The 23,746-nt window shown below is 40.1% G+C and overlaps 1 protein-coding gene across 9 annotated transcripts in view; it reads right to left on the bottom strand.

The window, feature by feature from the left end:
- herc1 (HECT and RLD domain containing E3 ubiquitin protein ligase family member 1) overlaps positions 1-23,746 on the bottom strand; it is a 270,719-nt gene that overhangs the window by 149,450 nt on the left and 97,523 nt on the right. For all 9 annotated transcript variants that reach the window (XM_063070950.1, XM_063070953.1, XM_063070952.1 and 6 more), the window contains exons 13-20: positions 20,033-20,158; positions 17,192-17,410; positions 13,673-13,825; positions 10,049-10,181; positions 7,928-8,119; positions 6,720-6,941; positions 3,672-3,845; positions 1,114-1,228 (exon numbers count right to left, since the gene is read on the bottom strand). In XM_063070950.1, coding sequence (XP_062927020.1) covers positions 1,114-1,228; positions 3,672-3,845; positions 6,720-6,941; positions 7,928-8,119; positions 10,049-10,181; positions 13,673-13,825; positions 17,192-17,410; positions 20,033-20,158 — 1,334 coding nt within the window. The remainder of the gene's footprint in view (positions 1-1,113; positions 1,229-3,671; positions 3,846-6,719; positions 6,942-7,927; positions 8,120-10,048; positions 10,182-13,672; positions 13,826-17,191; positions 17,411-20,032; positions 20,159-23,746) is intronic.

Genomic DNA, 23,746 nt, shown 5'->3' with positions numbered 1-23,746 from the left:
GACATATAGGACAAAATTCTGTTCTAACCTAATCTACTTTTGGTATCTGTAAGGCCTCTAGCTAGTATAGGAGCAGAAAAACTTCTAAAGAAATAAGTCTGGCCTACTTTCAGCCCAGCTGGAATGTCTCATGGTTGATGAGGATGCAGTGCGTATGAAATATGCTAGTATCTGCTAAAACTGTTGGTAAACAGGAAACTATCATAACCTCAAGCAACAGGAATTCTGCAGATGCTGGAAATTCAAGCAACACACATAAAAGTTGCTGGTGAACGCAGCAGGCCAGGCAGCATCTCTAGGAAGAGGTGCAGTCGACGTTTCAGGCCGAGATCCTTCGTCAGGACTATCATAACCTAACTGCTTTAATAAAGACAGTAAAAGTTCTACTGTTATATACCGTATATCCTGCAACAGCTAAAATAAGCACCATAGGAGGCAGTGTGAAACAGATTTCATGTACAGTGCTGCAAGTTCAAAAATTAGAACTTAGTTGTCTTAGACAGCAATAACATCTAGTTATCTGGAAAATTTGAGGCAGTGCCAAATTTGAGCTGCTTATAGACTTGATTTCAACATCTGAAAATAAAAATCCAGCAGAATCTCGCCTTTTATAACAACTATAAAGCAAGTAACATTTGCTCCATTTGGATCTCTATCTGGATCCCAGTGATGGAACTGTCCCCAGCGCAGATAACAAAAGTCAGTGGCCATCCACCTTTAAGTATTTCTCAACCTTTTTCTGTTTAATTGTTTTCTACTCATCTGTCAAAGTCAGCATGGTTTCTGTAAAGGGAAATCTTGCCTGACAAATCTGTTAAGAGTTCTTCAAGGAAGTAACAAGCAGTGTGTAGAAAGGAAAGGCATTGCATGTCATTTACTTGGATTTTCAGAAGGCACTTGATAAGGTGCCACACACGAGGCTGCTTAACAAGATAAATTTCTATGGTGCTACAGGAAAGATACTGGCACGGATAGAGGAATGGCTGACAGACAGGAGGCCGCCAGTGGGAATAAAGGGAGTCTTTTCTGCTTGGCTGCTGGTGACTAGTGGAGTTCTTCAGAGGTCAGTATTGTGACCGCTACTTTTCACATTGAAAACAACTTTTCATTTACCTGCTCTCCCCACACACTTGATTTAGTAAACCAGTGTGCTTTAAAAGAGTTGCAAGAACAAATCTTGAAGCTGTATCCAACAATGTCTCATTGCCAAGAGCAGCACTATCCCAATCTGGAAAATACATTCAATATTAATAAATCTATTATTAAGACATTAGGATAAATATACTAACATTTATATTCAATGCATTTATTTTCTTTTCAAGTGTTGGCATTCCTATTATAGAATGGAATGCCTTCCACTTATTGCAGTTACTAGGCAAGATCCAGTTGACTGATACATTTTTGTTGAGTATGATCATATCATGACTTCAGTATCAGAAGATGCACTGAACAATTTTTATCCTTAAAGGAATGAGCTGTCAACTGACCAAATGTCGCGGACTCCATGTACACATCAAGTCCCTGCACCATTCAACTTCTGCTTTCTTCTTTGTATCGCTACATTTCATACACAGTGTCACTCTTCCTCTTGCAGGACAGATTAATTTCAAAATCTTTTTAATTGCAAGAGAAGAAAACCTTCAGTCTGCCTGGTATTTTCCTACAACTGGGCACCTGTCATTTTCCAGCCACCTCCTGTGATCTCCCACCAATCCTTAGGACATGGTTCTGGCCCAGTTCACCCCTCAGCATTATGTTTAACTTAACGATACATTTGTGCTGTAGACATTATAGAAATCTGGATAGATAGGTGGATAGATACTTTATTGATCTCAAAGGAAATTACAGTGTCACAGTAGCATTACAAGTGCACAGATCTACAAATATTAGAAGAGAAGAAAGAATAAAAGATAAGTTACCTCAAACAGTCTAACAGGAGGGGGTCATCACTTCTCCAGCTATAGGTTGACTCATTATACAGTAGAGAATGAGAACAATAGCAATAAATTTCAATTTATCACTGTGCTATAATGACATCCCTAGGCTTTAACAATGAAACCAGACAGGAATCTGTATATGTAGAGCCTACACACACTTGCCAGGCATTTGTAGCAGTATCATCACTACAGCAGATTTACTAGGAAACGAGAACTTTAAAAAGAAGAGCAAGTTGTAAGGAACAGAAAAGTGATGAAGATGACGAGCAGATGAGCTTTACTAAGCAGAAGAAAGAAAAGGCCAATAAGGATAAAGCAGACAACTGAGGTGAAATGGTGAGCACAAAGCTGGGACAGAAAGGAATGGATGCACTAAGGGTATATGTTTACACCACAGCTGAGATAGATGAATAACGAATTGGGAGATTACACCTGCTCCTGTATATTCATGTTGCACACCATTTATCTAGCACCCTTGATTTCCATGTCAGCAATTCTCTTGAGTTATGGAACTCATCAACAAATTCAACTCCACATCACTGTTGCCATTTCCCCAGAACTGAAAACAAGTAATTAACCTTGAGACTTGATCTTTAGATGTCGTCAGATAATCCTCTTTCCTCAAGCTACTGACGCGGAAATATTTTGTTCAGAATACTCCAGTACTCTTTCCATTGCAGCTGATGTATCAAGTTCATTCTAGTCAAGGATACACTTCATGATCGCAATCAACCTAATTCATCTTCTTTGGATCTCATTGATACATCTAAAGCATATTATGGGACAATTCACTATATTCTACTAACTCTTGTCCTGAGAATTCCTCAAATGGTTCTGCTCCATTAAAAGAAAACTCTGCAGCTGAGAAACTCCAAAGTTTTGATCCTTCTGTCATTCCTCATTTTTGCTAGCTTAATAATGCAACCACATTCTCAGGATCTGCTTTCAGTTTTTACATATAAATTGATAAAACCAATAACAGTTTCCAGTAATCCCTTCAACCTGTAAAGGATTAAATTATTTTCTGTCTAACTATCAAAAGAGGGGAGATAGAACTTGTTTCAATTGAACATTCACAAGTCAAACTAATCTGGTCAGTGGAAATTTCACTGGCCAAATATTTATCACTGAAAAGGATAACAGAACTTTTGCACCATTTTCATCTTTAGCTGAGCTTCCAACCTCCTGTTCTATTTATTTCCTTGGCCATTTACCATTTCACTGCACCGTTATCACCGCGTGTTTTTCTTGATGGCCACCCCAGCCTTCCTTGTCAACTTCAGAAATTGAAACCACTGTCATCCACTTCACTTACTTGTTCCTTGTTTGACAAGGAATGAATTTAAGGTATGAAAGGACAATGATGGGTTCCCAATCTCTAAATCCTCTGACAGCTTCAAATTCCTCACCCACATTCACTGTTGCTCCGACCACACTCCTACTGTCAAGGATGCAACTTCCAATTATCTCAGTTTTGCTCTCATAGAATTCCAATTATAGTTATCTCCATTACTCACATCTCTTTGCCTCCCAATTTCTCAATGCATATTCCAAAAACTACTTGATGTTTTAATTCTTGCTTTTGGTCATCCTTCTGTAGGAAGTACTGGTGAATATTTTGTTAAGAGAAAATTACTATTGAGCAGATTATTTCCTTGAAGTGTGTGTAATGGATACAAATGCACATTTCATAATTAGACAAACATATGTACAGTTCTAAACCAGTCCATGTACCTTTGCTCACAGCATAGTCCTGCATTTTGAGCCACAGAGCATTGACAGGTTCTTTGGTAGAGCCCAAAGCCAGATCAACAAGCATGACATTCTCTGCTCCAAGGCTATATTCAAATGGTTTCTGTTCTTCATTTCCAGACAGTGCAACTTCTAGCAGGGAGCTCATGCATTTATCTGTATCAAAAACAACATTTTTTTAAAAAAAAGTTATACATTGATAAAGTAGACTTTCAAATCTGCATTTAAGATCCTTCCAAAATGATGATAGAATAAAATATAATCCCTTTAAGAAAAAAAACCTCTTGTATCAAGACCAGATGGTGTCTTCATACTTTGATATTACTACAATATCAGTTACAGTTTGAGCTTAGAGACAATTATATAGATAATTCCCATTGCTGGTAATAATACTTCATTCTCATTATAAAATCGCTTGGACTCATGTATGCTGATCCTTGGCTTTGAAAGACCTAAACAGTTGGGACCTCTTATGCGCATAATGCATCTACCTCACAATACTAATTTATATATTAATCATAATGACATTTAGATATCTGTTTACTTTTAATCATTTAAATTATGCACACACTGCAAATATTAAGTTTTTATCTTGGAGAACTGTACTCAGTAACTAGCCAAACCACCACAGCGGGAGGAGAGAGAGCAGTGCGCCACACGTGCGCAGCCCTCCGGTGAAAAATGATATTGTATCTGTTAAATAGGGGCTGTGGACAATTCTGATTTGATGGAGACAGACGTGAAAGCACAGAGGAACATCTGGAAAAATTTCTGAAATGCTAGTTCGCTGCTGTTGTTACGGCGTGATCGGGAATCTTTCGGAGGGAAGGCCTCAAAATCCCCGGCTTTGCCTGCTGTTGGCAACTGAGATGGAGGTCGAATCGTTCAGTTAGAGATGGCGCTCAGTACTCGGTGTCGGAGAGCCGATCAGAGCTCGAAGTTTTCGGATGACTCAGAGTCGGACCGTGGTCAGGTATGGCAGGGAGAGTTTTTCTTCCTTCTCCCGTCTGCGTGAGATGTGGGACATTTGAGAGACTTTGAACTTTTTACTGTGCTCATGGACTTCTTCATCAAGTTATGGTATTATTGCACTTTTGTAACTATATGTTATAATTATGTGGTTTTGTTAGTTTTTTTCAGTCTTGGTCTGTCCTGTGTTTTGTGATTTCACACCGGAGGAAATATTGTATCATTTCTTAATGCATGCATTACTAAATGACAATAAAAGAGGACTGTGTGTCTTCGTAATCTAAAAAAAATCTTCTCCTACAATCATTCAATATCTGCTTAGAATTTCAGAATCCAGGTGACATTGTAACATTTAACAATCTTAGAAAAATACAGCTACATCATCCATTACCCTATTAGCCAATGACCATAGTTACCTTTTCCAATATAAACCTGCTTACTTTCTAGTAACTTGACCCTTCATTCTTTTTGTGATAATACTGAATTTTATCCTTCCTGTTCCCAACTCCACAGACATTCAAGATTTTTCTTTTGATTACTTCATCTACATCAATTTTAAATATCTCTGTTGAACTTGAGCTCCTTTGTTTTGAATTAAAATCAACCCAAAATCATGCTGTAATTACAGATGAAAATCCCTGGCAACAAGTTCCTGGTAATGCCTACAGTTACAGCAAAGTTGGAGCTGAATCTTCCTGGTGTACCTAGAAATTGCTTCAGATATGTTAAAGTCATTATTATAAGAGATGATTTATTTTACATTGGTTTTAACTGAATAATGACAGTGTTTCAAAATCCACATTAGAACAGATCTTAAGCCAGTGCTTTCAATAGATAGGAAAAAAAACTGTGCAAGGTAGATTAGTTAAATCTTTAACTTTGGAATATTAATATCACATTTTATACATCAACTGGCAGCACATCCAAAGTTAAAATACAAAGTCACATACTTTGTGACTTTCCATTGTACTTTTTCCAATGAATAACCTTTAAATTCTGCCAACAGTGGTTTCAGCATCATTCACCTTGGTTTGACATACAGGACGTAAAGCTGTTTAGAAATATTACTAGTTCATCTCTAAGAAATGTATCTCCCTGTCCAAAAAGAAAATAAATTTACTTAAACATCACCTCCGTAGGTTAAAGAACTCCAGGGTTTTCAATTAAAGGAAAGATTACATGATTTATCATTCTACAGCATGGAATTTAGAAGGAGAAACAACCAAAGCTTCAAGGTATAAAGAAAAACATAGTTTCACTCTATCTACCTTATTCATTGCCAGCTGAGCAGTCCAAGATAAGGAGGCTTAGTGTAAACACAAGTGCCAGGCTTTAATAAGTACGTTTAAGAAACTAGGTATGCACTAACAGCAGTACAAACTGAGTTTCCTTCTGTAAATAGCAATTGATACTACATCAAATGATTTTTAAGTATCGGACAGATTTGCCTTCATTAACCATAGAGAAATGTGGAAAAAGTACATGGGGTTATGTGACCGATTAGCCATCTCAATGAAGCTGTTAGAGGAACTAGATGGTCTCCTGCTGTTACTCTGTTTCTAGTCCTCTCACTTGAGGAGAAAAAGATGACGATAAATGAGTGCACAATAGTAATCCACTTTAAGAATGCTGAATCTCATTTTAATTGATTTTGAAGTTATGAAACCAAGATAGCCATGGGTGACAGAGCAGAAGATTCATCTCTCCTCAAAGGATTATTAAATCTGATTAATACTGCGGCTAATTGCACTGCTGCCTCTGAGCCATTAACATTAGGAGGCAACAGAGGTTCAGATGAGGTTGCTGTAGCAGATAAGCCATGAACAGTGGCTTTGTTAGACTTCTCTACAAATGTATATAATGTTATGCAAAGCAGTAGAACGGGTGGTAGAGCCTGCTGTTAAAACTATTTTTATATTGCAGTCTGCAAAGCTGCTCTACAGTACAGCACTGCTGTATACCACTAAAATAGCTTTTTTCTGGAAAGGGAAGAAAATTATATTTCATTATACTTTTCAGCTGAATCACTGAATGTGCAGTGCATATGAAAATTATTTATACCTAGCTGGGAGTGATCCATTTCTAAGCCATTGCTGAAGAGAGGCGTTTTTAACCAGTGAGCTGTGTCTTGCTCCTCTGTTGACGTTGGTGGACCCTGCAACATTCCACCAAGACATCGGCCCACCAGTAGGGCGACTGTTCTCTCCAGATCCACAAGCCAAACCCAAGACTGGACAGGGTGTGGAATAGCCAGATCCTCAGGATCAACACATTCAGGAGTACCTAACAGCAAGTGCAAAAATGAAACAATTAAAAATATCACACAAGATATGACCACAGATTTTGTTTAATACAGTGGATCCCAGTTAATATCGGGACCAGTATATTTTGGTCCAATTAAGTGCCTACCCCAATCAGCCAAAGTTTCATAGGAATAGTTAAAAAGGCCTGAAAAAAGACAAATTGTGTAACAGATTACAGACTCAAATGAAATACAGACCAAATCAGGACACTACTAATACTATTACAGTACTATAAAACTGTGTATTAGTTCCTAATACTTAATCACCAGAAGAATTTATCTATATCACGTTCTTTTAACAAAACCAGTGCAATCACCCACTGCAGATAAATGACTACTGCTGTCAACAACTGCGTCCTCCAATTCTTCATTTTCATTGTAGCATTTAAGATGATTGTTGGTACCTTCAAATTCTTTTTAGTTCCTAACTTGAAATAGTGAAATAGTTTCATTTTTAGTCCCAGCCATTTCTAGTATCACCATGGCTGAATGCTTGAAACTACAGTGAGCAAAACAGTTCTGAATTATCTTACTGCTTATTTCTTGCCAACTATCAGTGACAAAAATCACCATTTTTTGAAGACAACACACGCAACTCATGCTATTTAAAATCGGTTTGCTTGAAGAACTGTATAGTGTCTAATGACCACGCAAGTGCACCAATGATACTAGTTAGAAACTATCTGGCAACAGTTTCCTGTCCCAATTAATCAACATAATGCCCCAAATAAATGAAAGGAATCCTGGTTATTTTCTCAATCAGCTTTTGTTCTTTAGGAAGTGGCTGCCCCGAATAACCAATGGCCAAATTAACTGGAATGCACTGTATTTCATTCTTGGAAATTATGATCCCACCCAAATACTTACTACAAAGAGTGACTGAATAATACATTGTTATTCTCTAAGAATACATAATTAGAAAGTTGTGAAATTATACATGATCCAAATGCAAGAGCACATCTCTTACCATGCAATGGCCATTGCAGTTCCTGTTCCTCTAAAAAGGCTGCAGCTGGTAAAAGTCGGTTCAGACGATCCAAGGATGGCAGCAAGTCCAGAAGATGACTTAGCAAAGGCCGTGCCACAGAGACAGGCAGTAACAGTAGAGAATTAATGATTTGACAAAGCATGCTCCCAGCTGCTGATCCATACAGAACTCCTGCAAGGAAAATAATTGTGTGGGCATTTGAAAGATCTATCAATATATTTACAAGAGCGAAGAGCCAGATTCCACAATCAAACTTCCAGCTTAGAATACCAACTCGAGTCACATTGAAACAACACAACCAGAATATGCCACTTTCAATTGTTGGAAAACCAACTTTATGCTTCTGACATGCAAGTTAAATCTCATTAGCTGAATTTTCTATAATTCAATTTTCTGGCCAAACAATATAGAGGCCCGGTCAGTACTTGTACGAGGAGGAGGTAGGGAGCGGGCACAGGAGAAAAAGCTACCCTCAGAAGGAATGTAATTCCATTAACTCACATACGCAATCCAGATGGTGTATCGCTAACTTCAAACATACCTTATCATCAAAGGGGCTCTGCTCAAGTAACTATGATTACAGTTACAGTGAGCCACATCTACAACTTACAGCAGATACACATCTATTGAGAAGGACATGCTACGAACAGAAGTTAGGTCACCATATCTCAACTTCCACTGGCACCTTCCAATCTCTGCAGATAGCATCTACTATGCTTGTTGATTGTATTCAGGAAGTTGATGCCTTCTTATCCCACCATTCAGCTACTGTTAACAAAAACTAACAGAACAGCAGCAGAAAAACTTCTGGTCAGCATTCACGGGCCACAGGTTGCATGTTTCAGTTCTACATTACAACAATTAACTACTCTCCAACTACTGCTTTTATCAAATTAAACTCTCATTATTATAATTCAACACAAAACTTTCTTTTCAACTTGAAGTGAAACATAATATGGTCAGATAGAGAGAAAAAGAGTTCAACTACCTGGTGATATTATTCCTTTCTCTTCCTCCTCAAAACTGATTTGCCAAAAACTATTACACCCTTGAACCGCAGTGGAAAACTTCACTCACCGCATCACTGAACTGATTCCACAACCTATGGACTCACTTTCAAGGACTCTACAATTCATGCTCTCAATATTTATCATTTGTTATTATTTTGATTTTTTTTGTATACGGACAATTTGTTGTCTTTTGCACACTCATTGCATGCCCGTCTTTGTTGTGTGAAGTTTTTCATTGACTCTATTGTGTTGTGTTGTATTTACTGTGAATGTCCACAAGAAAATAAATCTCAGGGTAGAATTTGGTAATATACATGTACTTTGATAATAAATTTACTTTCAACTTTGAAAATGGGTATCACAGCACAATGTCCTGATCAAGGGTCTCAGCCCAAAACATCAAATGTTTGTTCCTGTCTGACTGCTGAGTTCCTCCAGCATTTTGTGTGTGTTACTCCAACACAACAAACTCATTCCTCCAGCAAAATCCTGCTGAAATTACATTTTAACCTCAAGCCCACATGGGACTTCCAGTACTTTCAAAGCCACTTATAAATGCTGGACAAAATATTCTTCTACTAATAAGCTATGAATCATTTTTCAATAGAACTTAAAAACAAGTAATATTATATCTAGTTATATTGAGAGCTATCTATGACTAACTACCTATAAATACAACTCCAAAATCCATTATCTGACTGTTTGGAAATCCAGATGCCTCAGCACCTGGCTCCAGGTGATGTTTGCAATGCTTCAAGGTTCTCTGTAAAATATATTATAATGCTGTTTAACGTGTTTAAAAAAGTTAATTGTAAGTGTCTTTGGTATTAATAGAAATTATATCAGAAAGACTGGAAAATCTGCTAATGCAGCACTGAAATCTCATGTCTGCTTGATTATTGTTTTATTGAAACTAGCTGATCACTAATCTGCATTACTATTTAAAACTAAATTCATAAAGCTATTTTTTAAAATAAATATGGTCAATGAAAATATTAAATGGAAAACTATTAATACAACAATAAAAGGGAGGGCTTTATTCTTGGAAATAAATTTAGAGATCAAGCTAAAGACAACATGTCACTCATACCTTGAAGCTTGTCCCTGACACTTCCATTCCAGGAGCTTTCTTTCAGCAACGTCGCTGAACGGGAGTAAATTTCAGTTGCATGCGGCAGTAGAAGTTGAAGGTGTTTGTGCAGTAAAGCTACACTGCTGGAGCTCTTAAAAACAAAAATATGCAGACTTTTACATTAAAAAAAAATTAGAACTCCAACACATACTTCTGCTTTTCTGTGGATGTGAACGGGACACCCGGATGGTATGTTGCCTCCCTGGTGCCAGGGTCAGGGACATCTCGGATCGTGTCCACAGCATTTGAGAGGGAGGGAAGGAGAGCAGCTAGATGTCTTAGTACATATTGGTACCAATGACACAGGAAGGAAAAGGAAAGAGGTCCGGAAAAGAGAATCTAAAAAGGTAGGTAGCGAGCTGAGAAGCAGGACCTCCAGGGTAGTAATTTCCCGATTGCTGCCTGTGCCACATGCCAGTGAGGGTAGAAACAGGATTATTTGGCAGATTAATGTGTGGCTGTGAAACTGGTGCAGGGTGCAGTGCTTTAGGTGCTTGGATTTGGGATCTCTTCCGGGGGAGGTATGACCTGTTCAAAAGTGATGGGTTGCACCTGAACTTGAGGGGGACCAATATCCTCACAGGCAGGTTTGTTTGAGCTGTTGGGGAGGGTTTAAACTAATTTGGCAGGAGGGTGGGAACCGGAGTGAAGGGACTCAGGACGGATGGTAAAAAAACAAAGATAGCGTGCAGTCAGACTGTCAGGAAGGTCAGGCAGAAGAAAGGACAAAATTGAAGCCAACAGAGTGAGTATCAGTGTATTAGGGATGCAGAATCAAAAAGGGTAGCAAATGCGGTATTCAAAGTGCACAGAGTATAAGAAATAAGATGGATCCTCTTGTTGCACTACTAGATTGTCAGGTATAATGCTGTGGCATCACTGAATTGTGGCTAAAGGATGGTTGTAGTTGGGAGCTGAATGTCCAAGGTTACACATGAAATCAGAGGTTGAGGAAGGGAGGTAGAAGGGTTGACATGGCACTGCTGGTAAAGAATGGCATCAAATCAGTAGAAAGATGTGACATAGGTTTGGAAGATGTGAATCCTTGTGGGTTCAATTAAGAAACTGCAAGGGTAAAAGGACATTGATGCCAGTTATATACCAGTCTCCCAACAGAGGCTGCAATGTGATTACAACAGGAAATAGAAACGGGGTACCAAAACTGCAATGTTATGATAGTCATGGGAAATTTCAACATGCATGTCAATTGGGACAATTAGGTTGGCAATGGATCTCAAGAGTGAGCTTGTTAAATGCCTATGAAGTGGCTTTTCAGAGCAGTTTGTCGTTGAGCCTGCTAGGGAAATCAACTATACTGGATTGGGTGTAACGTAATGAACTGGAGGTGTTCAGGGAGTTTAAGGTAAATGAACACTTAGGAGGCAGTGATCACAATATGATTGAGTTCAACTTGAAATTGATAGGGAGAAAATATAAGTCTGATGTAGCAGTATTTCAGTGGAGTAAAGGAAATTACAGTGGTATGACAGAGGAGTTGGCCAAAGTAAATTGGAAGGAGATGCTGGCAGGGATGACAGCAAAGCAGCAATGGCATGAGTTTCTGGGAAAAATAAGGAAGGTGCAGGATAGATATATTTCAAAAACAAAGTAGTACTCAAATGGCAAAATAGTACAACCAAGCTGACATGGGAAGTCAAAGCTAATGTAACAGCCAAAAAGAGGGCATATAACAACGCAAAAACTAGTGTCAAGACAGAGGATTAGGAAGCCTTTAAAATCTTAAAAGAAGCATTATGAGGGAAAGATGAAATATGAAAGCAAGCTAGTAAAAACAATATCAAAGTAGATAGCAAAAGCTTTTTTAAGGATGTAATAAAATAAAAGAGATGAGAGTGGATAAAGGACCACTAGAAAATGAGGCTGGAGAAATAATAATGGGGGATAAGGAAATGGCAGATGAACTAAATGAGTATTCTGCATCAGTCTTCACAGTTTAAGGGTGCGAGGGAAGATAAAGTTGAAAGACCCAAGGGTACACAAGTCACCCGGACCAGATGAACTGCACCCTAGGGTTCTGAAAGAGGTCGCAGTAGAGATTGTGGAGGCATTAGTAATGATCTTTCAAAAATCACTGGGCTCTGGCATGGTGTCAGAGGACTGGAAAATTGCAAATGTCACTCTACTCTAAGAAAGGAGGAAAGCAGTAGAAAGGAAATTATAGGTCAGTTAGCCTGACCTCGGTGGTTGTGAGATGCTGGAGTCATTTGTTAAGGTTGAAGTTATGGAGTACTTGGTGACAGATAAGATAGGACAAAGTCAGCATGGGTTCCTTCAGGCAAAACCTTGACCAATAAACGTGTTGAAATTCTTTGAGAAGATTACAAGTAGGATAGATAAAGGGGATGCAGCTGATGTTGTATATTTGGAATTTCAGAAGCCCTTTGATGAAGTGCAATACATGAAGCTGCTTACCAAATTAAGAGCCCAGGGTATTACAGGAAAGTTATTGGTACGATTATAACGTTGGATGATTGGTAGGAGGCAGTGAGTAGGAATAAAAGGATCCTTTTCTAGTTTGCTGCCAGTGACTAGTGGTGTTCCGCAGGGGTCAGTGTTGGGGCCGCTTCTTTTTATACTGTATATCAATGATTTAGATGATGGAATAGATGGCTTTGTTGCTAAGTTCAGATGATACAAAGTTTGGTGGGGGGGGACAGGTAGTGTGGAGGAAATAGGTAAGTTGCAGCAAGACAGATTAGGAGAATGGGCAAGGAAGTGACAAATAAAATACAATTTTAGAAAATGCACGGTCATGCACTTTGGTAGAAGAAATAAATGTGCATACTATTTTCTAAATGGGGAGAAAATCCAAAAATCTGGACGCAAAGGGGCTTGGGAGTTCTTGTACAGAACATGCTAAAGGTTAACTTGCAGGTTGAGTCAGTGGTGAGGAAGGCAAATGCAATGTTAGCATTCATTTCAAGAGGTCTAGAATACAATACCAGAGGTGTGATGCTGAGGCTTTATAAGGCACTGGTGAGGCCTCACATTGAGTATTGTGAACAATTCTGGGCTCCTCATCTAAGAAAAGATGAGCTGGCATTGGAGATGATTCAGGGGAGGTTCACAAGGATGATTCCGGGAATGGAAGGGTTATCATATGAGGAAAGTTTGATAACTCTGCACTCACTGGAATTTAGAAGGATGAGGGGGGATCTCATCGAAACCTTTCGAATGTTGAAAGGCCTAGATAGAGTAGATATGGAAAGGATGTTTCCCATGGTGGGAAGTCTAGGACAAGAGGGCACAGCCGCAGGATAGAGGGGTGGCCATTTAAAACAGAGATGTGGAGGCATTTCTTTACCAATTGGCAGTGAAAATGTGGAATTTATTACTACAGCTGTGCAGGCCAGGTCACTGGATGTATTTAAGGCAGAGCTGGACACGGCATCAAAGATTATGGGGAGAAGGCCAGGGAGCGGGGCTGAGGAGGGAGAATAAAAAAGGATCAGCCATGATTGAACGGCAGAGCAGACTCAATAGGCCAAATGGTCTAATTCCACTCCTAATTCTTATGGTCTTATTGTCTCTTTAGTTCAGATGTGTATAATCCACATTTACCTCATTGACATTGTTTGTGTGGCAATATGCCAGAAGTTGCTTCTGTAGAGAGCACAACAGCTCATGTAAGTGAGCTGGTTGGCTGTTTTCAGCTGATGATGTTCCCAATAGTTGCTTGTCACTATTTTTTTCAAGTTCTCCAAAAGCCTGATCCTGTGTGGAGTGAACACAAAATAACACTGATCATATTTAACATAACAAATGCAGCTAATTAACGGAGAATTTTAAACAGGAAACAAAAAAAAAAGTGGGACTTTCCTCTTAAAAAGCTTCCCCTTTTCTCTACATGTAGGGCCTTCTCGGGAATAATACCCTTTCTTGACCTTTTCATTTCCAACTGCCGATGCAACATTGACTTGTCCACTCATCCATTCCAACCTTAACCCCCTCTGAAATTGCAGCCTCTCTCACTGCAGACCAATCCCAAATTTATCATCAACATCCCCCCCAGACAAGTGGTGTACTACTACTTTCTGACACCCCCCACCCCCCCTCCACATACCATGACTACTCTAACGATCCATAAACAGAACTCCCAATTAAGCCTTTAGTTGCTGCCTGCTCTTGCTGTGCTAAACACACTTCTTCCAACCCAGACTCCATACTCTCTCCCTTGTCCAGTCATTCACATATCTCAGATGCCCTCTTCCATTTCAGTTTCTTGGGTCCTAACTGGCTCATCTTTACCATGGGCATGGTGTCTCTATATACCTTCATCTACTGTCAGGGGGGTTGCAGGGCCTGCTTTTCCTTTCTAGAATATGGACCTAATCAACTCCACTGCAACAGCACTCCTCCACTTTCTGCAGATCAAGGGCATTTGAATGGGTCCTAGCTTTTTGATGGCTACGTGGAACAGTCCTCCTATGTCATCCCAACTCCACAAAATGAATTACTCACTTTTAAAAACATATGATTTGTATTATTCTTGTCAAACTTCTACACATTAAATACTACATGTCGTTTTTATTCTCTGTGCACGTCTATATTGCTCAGGAGCGTAGTCTTTTATTTCATTTCCCTTCCCACCCAGCTCTGTATCAGCAAAAACCTGGTGCATGTTACACTCAGTCTCCTCAGCCAAGTCATTTATCCTAACTGTAACTAGCTCAGGACCAAGCATCCACACCCTTCCAGAAATGACCTGCTTATATCTGAAATCCCCTTAATAAACCTATAGGTTCATGTCAATAAAACATCATCAATACCACAGCTTAACATTGAAACTTTTTGCATGGAACCTTACCTAAAGTCTCTTAAAATACAAATGTACCACATCCATAGAGTCCCTTTTATCCACCAAGCTAATTGCAGCATTAGATCTTATAACTTTGTCGCACGTAAAGCTATGTTAAGTCCATCTAATTTTAATCAAGATTTTCTAACTGCTTGGCATCAAATCACAAATAAGGGATTCTTTATATTTGTCCTTGTCCTGCAACTGATATCAGACCAACAAGCTGAAAGTTCTGTCCACATTTTCTTCAACTTGATGAAATTTTCTAATGTTTCCACCATGTTTGACGGACGATTAAATAATTCTCTATATGCCTCATCTGTTATACATGATGGAAGATCAATATATGGATGTGTACTTAGCCCACTACTCTACATGATTGTGTGGCTAAGCATCGCTCAAATGCCTTCTACAAATTTGCTGACGATACAACCATTGTTAGCAGAATCTCAGATGGTGACAAGGCGGCGAACAGGAATGAGCTATACCAGCTAGTTGAGTGGTGTTGTAGCAACAACCTTGCACTCATGGTTAATAGGACCAAAGAACTGAGCGTGGTTTTCAGAAAGGGTAAGACAAGGGAACACAAACCAATCCTCAGAGGGCTCAGAAGCGGAGGGAGTGAGCAATTTTAAGTTCCTGACTGTCAATATCTCGGAGGATCTAACCTGGTCCCAACATATCGATGCACAGAAGGCAAGACAGTGGCTATATTTCATTAGGAGTTTGAGGTGTCACCTGAAACACTCAAAAACTTGTACCGAAGTACTGTGGACAGCATTCTGAGTAGTTGCATCACTGTCTGGTATTGGGGATGGGGGGGGGGGGCGGTGGGGGAGGCTTCTGCATAGGATCAAAGCAAGCTGCATAAAGTTGTAAAATTAGTCAGCTCCATTATGGGTACTAGCCTCTGTAGTATCCAAGAAATCCTCAAGGAGCAGTGTCTCAGAAAAGTGGCATCCACTATTAAGGACCCCCACCACCCAGGACATGCCCTCTTCTCATTGTTACCACTGGGAAGGAGGTACAGAAGCCTGAAGGCACACACTCAGCAATTCAGGAACAGCTTCTTCCCCTCTGCCATCTGATTTCTAAATGGAGATTGAACCCACGAACATTACCTCATGACTTTTTTTTAACTTCTGTTTTTGCACCACTTATTTTAGTTTTACATATATGCACATATAATATAAATATGATATATAATAACATATATATAGATACACACACATTCTTACCGTAATTCTATTTTTACTAAATTTATCATATATTGCATTGTACTGCTGCCACAAAGTTAACACATTTCATGACATTTTCTGGTGCTATTAAACCTGATTATGATTCTGATATATTGCACACAATCTTTGAGATAATAAAAAGAGTTCTGCATTATTTTATGTACACTTGTACCTTAAATCAATCCAAGATGTGCAAGGATTCAGGACAATAGCCATCATCATATACAAGGACTACACAGATTGCAAACAGGAATAAATACAAGTGCAAGATCTCTAAGATATTTAAACACAAGTATATCATATTCAGCATGATTTTCCCTTCCACAAAGAAATGGGAGGAAAATGACAAGTACAAGGGGTGATTGATAAATTTGTGGCCTGAGGTAGGAGTCAATTTTAGAAAACCTAGCACATTTATTTTTCCTACATTTACACACTTAGTCCAGCAGTCATGCAGCATAAGGATCCCTTCTTTGTAAAAGTTGGTGTCTTGGACCTCCAGAAGTGGTCCACAGCAGGAGTGATTGATAAGTTCATGGCCTAAGGTAGAAGGAGTTGAGTTATTAACTTCAAACTTTCTGCATAAACACTCAAAGAGTTGAACTGCACGTGCATGTAACGAGAGCTGTTTAACTCATCTCCTTCTACCTTAGGCCACCAACTTATCAATCACCCCTGCTGTGGACCACCTGGAGGTCCAAGACACTCTCGTTACATGCACGTGCAGTTCAACTCTTTGAGTGATAATGCAGAAAGCTTGAAGTTAATAATTCATCTCCTTCTACTGTAGGCCACAAACTTATCAATTACCCCTACTGTGGACCACTTCTACAAAGAAGGGATCCGTATGCTCCACGACCACTGGACTAAGTGTGTACATGTAGGAGGGGACTATGTTGAAAAATAAATGTGCTAGGTTTTCTAAAATGGACTCCTTCTACCTTAGGCCACGAACTTATCAATCACCCCTCGTATTTTCAAAAAATAAGTTAACAAAGTAGAATTAAGTCTTATCAATATATTAGTAAATAGAAAGTTGCTTACAGTGTAGAACCCTAAATTCCTTAGCAATGTTTTCATCAAGATTTCTGCCAGATGAGTATCAGGGTGACTGGCCTGGGAGCTGAATGAGGAGTCAGGGGCGTTGCTGTAATTTGGTCCTGTCGATGAGGCTTCGACATCCGGAGGAGAGCTGTAACCCAGCAAAGATGCCACGTGCGTGTGGTCTTGTAGGCTGGTGAGAATTATATCCAGCTGCATTCTCTAGAAAATGAACAATGGTACTAATATTAATCAAGAAACCATGTACAATACATCTCAACACCAATGCGGAAAAAAGCAACAAGCATTTATCTGGAATATATATCTTTTCATGTTATGGTCAGTTGCTAGGCAGATTAAGCTCAGCAGAATTCTAAGTTAGTTATGCCACCAACTGAAAAAATCCACCCTTCCCTCTATCTTTTTCTGCTGGCCATCTCCCCCCCATCACTTAATCCAGATGAAAGGTCTTGGCTCAAAACATTAACCATTATTTCCCTCCAAAACTGTGTTGTGCAAATAATTCTGATAATCTGTTATCTGCCAGCGGTAATAACAGAAAAATTGAGTTATTCTACATTTGAGAATATAAGATAAAACATATTGGAAGACTCCTTATACAAGGTCTTAAATGAATTTTATCCAACGACATTCAAACAATTGTTTCTTTGCAGTACCTCAACTATCTGAAACAAGAATAGCTGGATGTTTACAGAAATAATGAATTCAACTGCTAGTTGCTCATCAATACATCAATAGATTTTTCTTGGCGAAATTACATGTAAAAGGAAAAATAACCGACTGTTAACCAAAAAGGAACTTAATATTAAATCCAATTGCTTTAGCAAGGCAAGGCTTTTGACAAAGTCCCACATGGGAGTATGGTCAAGAAGGTTCAGTCACTTGGCATTCAGCATGAGGTAGTAAATTGGATTAGACATTCGCTTCTCAGGAGAAGCCAGAGAGAGGTAACAGATGGTTGCCTCTATGACTGGAAACCTGTGACTAGTGTGCCACAGGGATCAGGGTTAGGTCTATCGTTCTTTTGCATCTATATCAATGATCTGGATGATATTGTGGTAAATTGGATTAGTAAATTTGCGGATGACACCAAATCGGGGCTATAGTGGTCCATGAGAAAGTCTATCAAAGCTTGCAGCTGGATATGGACCAGCTAGAGAAACCGGCTGAGAAGTAACAGACGGAATTTATTGCAGATAAGTGTGAGGTGTTCCATTTTGGGATGACAAACCAGGTAGGACTTACAAGGTGAGCAGTAGTGCAGTAGAACAGAGGGATATGGGAATACAGATCCATAATTCCTTGAAAGTGGTGTCACAGGTAGATAGGGTTGTAATGGGAGCTTCTGGCACATTGGCCTTCCTAAATCAAGATTTTTTTTTTTTTTTTTTAAAGTACAAGAGTTGGGATATTATGTTGAAGATGTATAAGTTGTTAGTGGAGCCTAATTCGAAATATGGTGTGCAGTTCTGGTCATCTATCTACAGATAGGATATCAATAAAGATTGAAAGATTGCAGGAAAAAAAATTACACGACTGTTGCTGGGACTTGAGGACTTGCATTATAGGGAAAGGTTGCATAGTCTAGGAACTTGATTCCCCAGAGAGTAAGGTGAAATTTAATAGAGGCATACCAAATTATGAGGGGTGTTGGGAGCGTAAATGAAAGCAGGCTTTTTCCACTGAGGTTAGGTAAGACAAGAACAAGAGATCATGGGTTAAGGGTTAATGGTGAAAGATGAAATGGTTAAGGGGAACAGGAGGGGGAACTTCTTCACTCAGAGAGTGTAGGACAAGCTGCCAGCAGAAGTGGTGCATGCAGCATCAATTTCAACATTTAAGAGAAATTCTGATAGGTACATGGATAGGATGGGTATGCAGGGCTATGGTCTGGGTACAAGTCAATGAGACGCTAGGCAGAATAATGGTTCAGTACAGACTACCTGTGCTGAAGGGACTGTTTCTGTGCTCTAATTTTCTATGATTCTATAAATGCTTAGGGCTAGCTTTCTCCCCCAAATGAATCAATTTTCCCCAGAGTGCAACTCAAAAAAAAACCTTCGAGATCTTTTCACACTTAAACTTAAAGGCATCCATTAGTCTTGCGAGACCATGGATCTGTGCCTAGAAAGTCTTCACTCTCCAGGGCGCAGGCCTGGGCAAGGTTGTATGGAAGACCAGCAGTTGCCCATGCTGCAAGTCTCCCCTCTCCACAACACCGATGTTGTCCAAGGGAAGGGCATTAGGACCCATACAGCTTGGCACCAGTGTCGTTGCAGAGCAATGTGTGATTAAGTGCCTTGCTCAGGGACACAACACGTTGCCTCGGCTGGGGCTCGAACTCATGACCTTCAGGTCGATAGTCCAGTGCCTTAACCACTTGGCCACGTGCCCATGATCTTTTCACACTGTTGGAAATTCTATTGGATATTTCCAGGTTTGTCACCCTTGCTCTCTTATGTGATTTCGATGTAGGATGACACACATTTTGGAGAGAAATCTGGACTATCTAACCTAGATTTCACTCCTGCAGGGTCAGACTAGAATAGCTATCCTATTCTGCAAGACCTGGTCCTGATCAAAGAGCCATTCCCTCCTCCACCCACCGTTCTTGATAAACAGAAAACCAGTGAAGTTGCAGTGACTGCCTTGTCCTTTCTTCAGTAAACCTAGACAGAGATCAGTGTCCGTATGTTTGAATGGACACATATGTTTTGTTTTAAACAACGCAGGTTACAAAACACACTGGAAGCAAACAAAATAAATGAAAGTAAAGCAACTGAAGATGTTGAAGATCCACGCATAGCACAAGAATGATCTTACTTGTCCCTTTGTTAAGCTTTCCCAACGGTCAGGACCTTGTGGAAGCAGTGAGTGCACCAGCTCCATTCTCTCTCGCAGTGGCGGAAGCAACATCGTAGCACCGACAGACAGTGTCTCTATAACAGCCTAAGACAACAAAACAACATGTAGCTATTTTCTAGCCTTGCACACAGCTGTAGATAATAACAAGCTTAATTATCTCTTCACACTCACAAAAGCATCAACTTCTATTTTTGTTACAGAAGTTAAGTTGTGCTGAAAATTATCTTTGAAGCTGGTTTGTGTCCTCCAATTGCTTGTTTGGAAGGGATTGAGTGTGAGATCTAATACGCAAGCCGAGCCTTTCAGAACTTTGCACGTGGCAAAAGAAGTGAGGATTAAGCAGTGCGGCTATTCAAGGAGCAATCATTGTTGGAGTGGGGCAGTGTTAAAAGTGGGTAGCTTGAGGCTTTGTTGAGAAGAGGTGAAGAGATAGCCTCATTCAGAAAGTCATGGGATGCAGGGAAACTTGGTTGTGTGGATTCAGAATTGGATTGTCCATAGCATTCAGAAGATAGATGGAGCATTTTCACTCTGGAGGTCAGTGACCAGTGATGTTCCACGGGGTTCTGATCTGGGACCCCTGTTCTTTGCAATTTATATGAATGCCTTGGATGAGGAAGTAGAAGGGCGAGTTACTAAGCTTACAGCTGACATGAAGGTTAGTGGAGTTCTGGACAGCTAGACACCTCCACTAGAAGGTTGTCATAGGTTACAACGAGCATTAACAGGATGCAAAGCTGAGCTGAGGAGAGGGAGATGAAGTTCAGTCCAGAAAATTGTTAACTTATACAGTTTAGAAACATAGAAAACCTACAGCACAATACAGGCCTTTCGGCCCACAAAGCTGTGCCAAACATGTCCTTACCGTAGAAATTACTGAGGGTTATCCATAGCCCTCTATTTTTCTAAGCTCCATGTACCTATCGAAGGAGTCTCTTAAAAAACCCCATCATGTCTGCCTCCACCACCATCGTCGGCAGCCCATTTTACATACTCACCACTCCCTGCATAAAAAGCTTATCCCTGACATCTCCTCTGTACCAACTTCCAAGCACCTTAAAACTGTGCCCTCTCATACTATCCATTTCAGCCCTGGGAAAAAGCCTCTGACTATCCACACAATCAATGCCTCTCATCATCTTATACACCTCTGTTAAGTCACCTCTCATCCTCCGTCGCTCCAAAGAGAAAAGGCCGAGTTCACTCAACCTATTCTCATAAGGCATGCTCCCCAATCCAGGCAACATCCTTGTAAATCTCCTCTGCACCCTTTCTATGGTTTTCACGTCCTTCCTGTAGTGAGGCAACCAGAACTGAGCACAGTACTCCAAGTGGGGTCTGACCAGGATCCTATATAGCTGCAACATTACCTCTCAACTCTTAATCTCAATCCCACGATTAATAAGGCCAATGCACCGTATGCCACTTAACCACAGAGTCAACCTGCGTAGCAGCTTTATGTCCTATGGACTCGGACCCCAAGATCCCTCTGATCCTCCACACTGCCAAGAGTCTCACCATTAATACTATATTCTACCATCATATTTGACCTACCAAAATGAACCACCTCACACTTACCTGGACTAAACTCCATCTGCCACTTTTCAGCCCAGTTTTGCATCTTATCAATGTCCCGCTGTAACCTCTGACAGCCCTCCACACTATCCACAACACCCCCAACCTTTGTGTCATCAGTAAATTTACTAACCCATCCCTCCACTTCCTCATCCAGGTCATTTATAAAAATCACGAAGAGTAGGGGTCCCAGAACAGATTCTTGAGGTACACCACTGGTCACCAACCTCCATGCAGGATATGACCCATCTACAACCACTCTTTGCCTTTTGAGGGCAAGCCAGTTCTGGATCCACAAAGCAATATCCTCTTGGATCCTTGCTGAAATCCATATTCACTACATCTTCTGCTCTACCTTCATCAATGTGTTTAGTCACATCCTCAAAAAAAATTCAATCAGGCTCGTAAGGCATGACCTGCCTTTGACAAAGCCATGCTGACTATTCCTAATCATATTATGCCTCTCCAAATGTTCATAAATCTTGCCTCTCAGGATCTTCTCCATCAACTTACCAACCAAGTTTGGAAGATCAAACTTGAAAGTAGAGTACAAGGTTAATTACAGGGTTCTTAGCAATGTGAAGGAATAGAGGAGTGTGGGGTTTAAATCCATAGATGCCTCAAGGTTGCTACACAAGTTGATAGGGTGGTTAAGAAGTCGTATAATGTGACTTTCATCAGTTGAGGGGTTGAGTTCAAGAACTGCAAGGATATGTTGCAGCTCTATAAATCTCTGATCAGACTACATTTGGGGTACCATGCTCAGTTCTGGTCACCTCATTATAGGAAGAATGTGGAAGCTTTAGCGAGGGTGTAGATGAGATTTTCTGGGACATTGCCTGGATTAGAGAGCAAGTCTTATGAGGGAAGGTTGAGCAAGCTGTGGCTTTCCTCTTTGGAGCAAAGGAAGATGTTAGGGACTTGGTAGAAGAGTACAAGATTATGAGAGGCAGAGAGTGGACAGCCATCATCTTTTTCCCCCAGAGTGGCAATGGCCAATTCCAAAGAACATCCTTTAATGTAGTGGAGGACCATTTAGAGTGATGTGAGAGGCAGGTTTTGTACACAGATGGTAGAGGTAGCCTGGAAGCACTGCTGAGGCTGGTAGTAGAGACTGATACAATGAGGACATTTATGAGTCTCTGAGATAGGCACATGGATGTAAGAAAATTGGAGGAAGGGTGGTGAATGGCCATCTAAAAGGGAAAAAGTTAGATTGATCATTGATCTTCTCTTTGGACAATTCATTTACGTTTTTCTATGTGATTAAGCACATTCAGCTTTTACTTAAGTGAACAGTTTCTGATCTGCATTAAGTCACTTCTTGTAGAGCCAGGAAGCAGCGAGTAAAAAAGCACATTGGCTGGCGGTGGGCCAGGGGTTTATGTCAGGAACGAAAGAAGTCTCTATCCAAAGCCATCCTGTGGTTTCCCCAGCAGAAGCATTGCTTTTTCACTCCTTATTCACTATGTCATACTATTGATTCTGCAATAAAACTAAGGAGTTAGGAGGTTGTACCTTGAAACTCGTGTCATTTTTGAATGGAGTTTAGCTGACTGTCTAGTTGATGTCACAACACCTCAGCGAGGGCAGTATAATCATGGAATAGGTTTACATAGGTTGGCATATCATTACGGGCTGAAGAGCCCACTGTTTCATGTTATCTGTGCTAATGTGACAATGTTGCTGACTAAGAGAGAAAGGGCCATGGAAATAGTCATCTCTCAAGATGGAGGAAGGCAAATAGTGGCTTTCCTCATGGATTGGTGTTAAGCTCATTTTGTAAAATATCTAAATTAATGTCGCCAACTTGAGAGTGCAAGCCGCAATTTCTAAATTTGCCAATGACAAAAAACTTGGCAGTATTGTGAACTGTGAAGAATAGTGTGATAAATTGCTTCAGCATATAAGCAGGCTGGTGGAATGAGTAGATGCACAGCAGATGAAGTTTAGAAATGTGAAGTGGTACATTTGTTAAGAAAATGAGAGGCAAGGCAGAACAAAGGATACTGCTTTAGAGGGACCGGGGGTATATGTACACAAATCATTGAAAATGGTTTCGTAAGCGAAGAAAGCAGTTAGTAAGGCATACACAAT

This window comes from Mobula hypostoma, chromosome 18, assembly GCF_963921235.1.
Source record: "Mobula hypostoma chromosome 18, sMobHyp1.1, whole genome shotgun sequence".
In the NCBI taxonomy this organism is placed as follows: domain Eukaryota; kingdom Metazoa; phylum Chordata; class Chondrichthyes; order Myliobatiformes; family Myliobatidae; genus Mobula; species Mobula hypostoma.
Note: the sequence above shows the minus strand (reverse complement) of the source record. Positions and strands in the feature narration are given on the sequence as shown.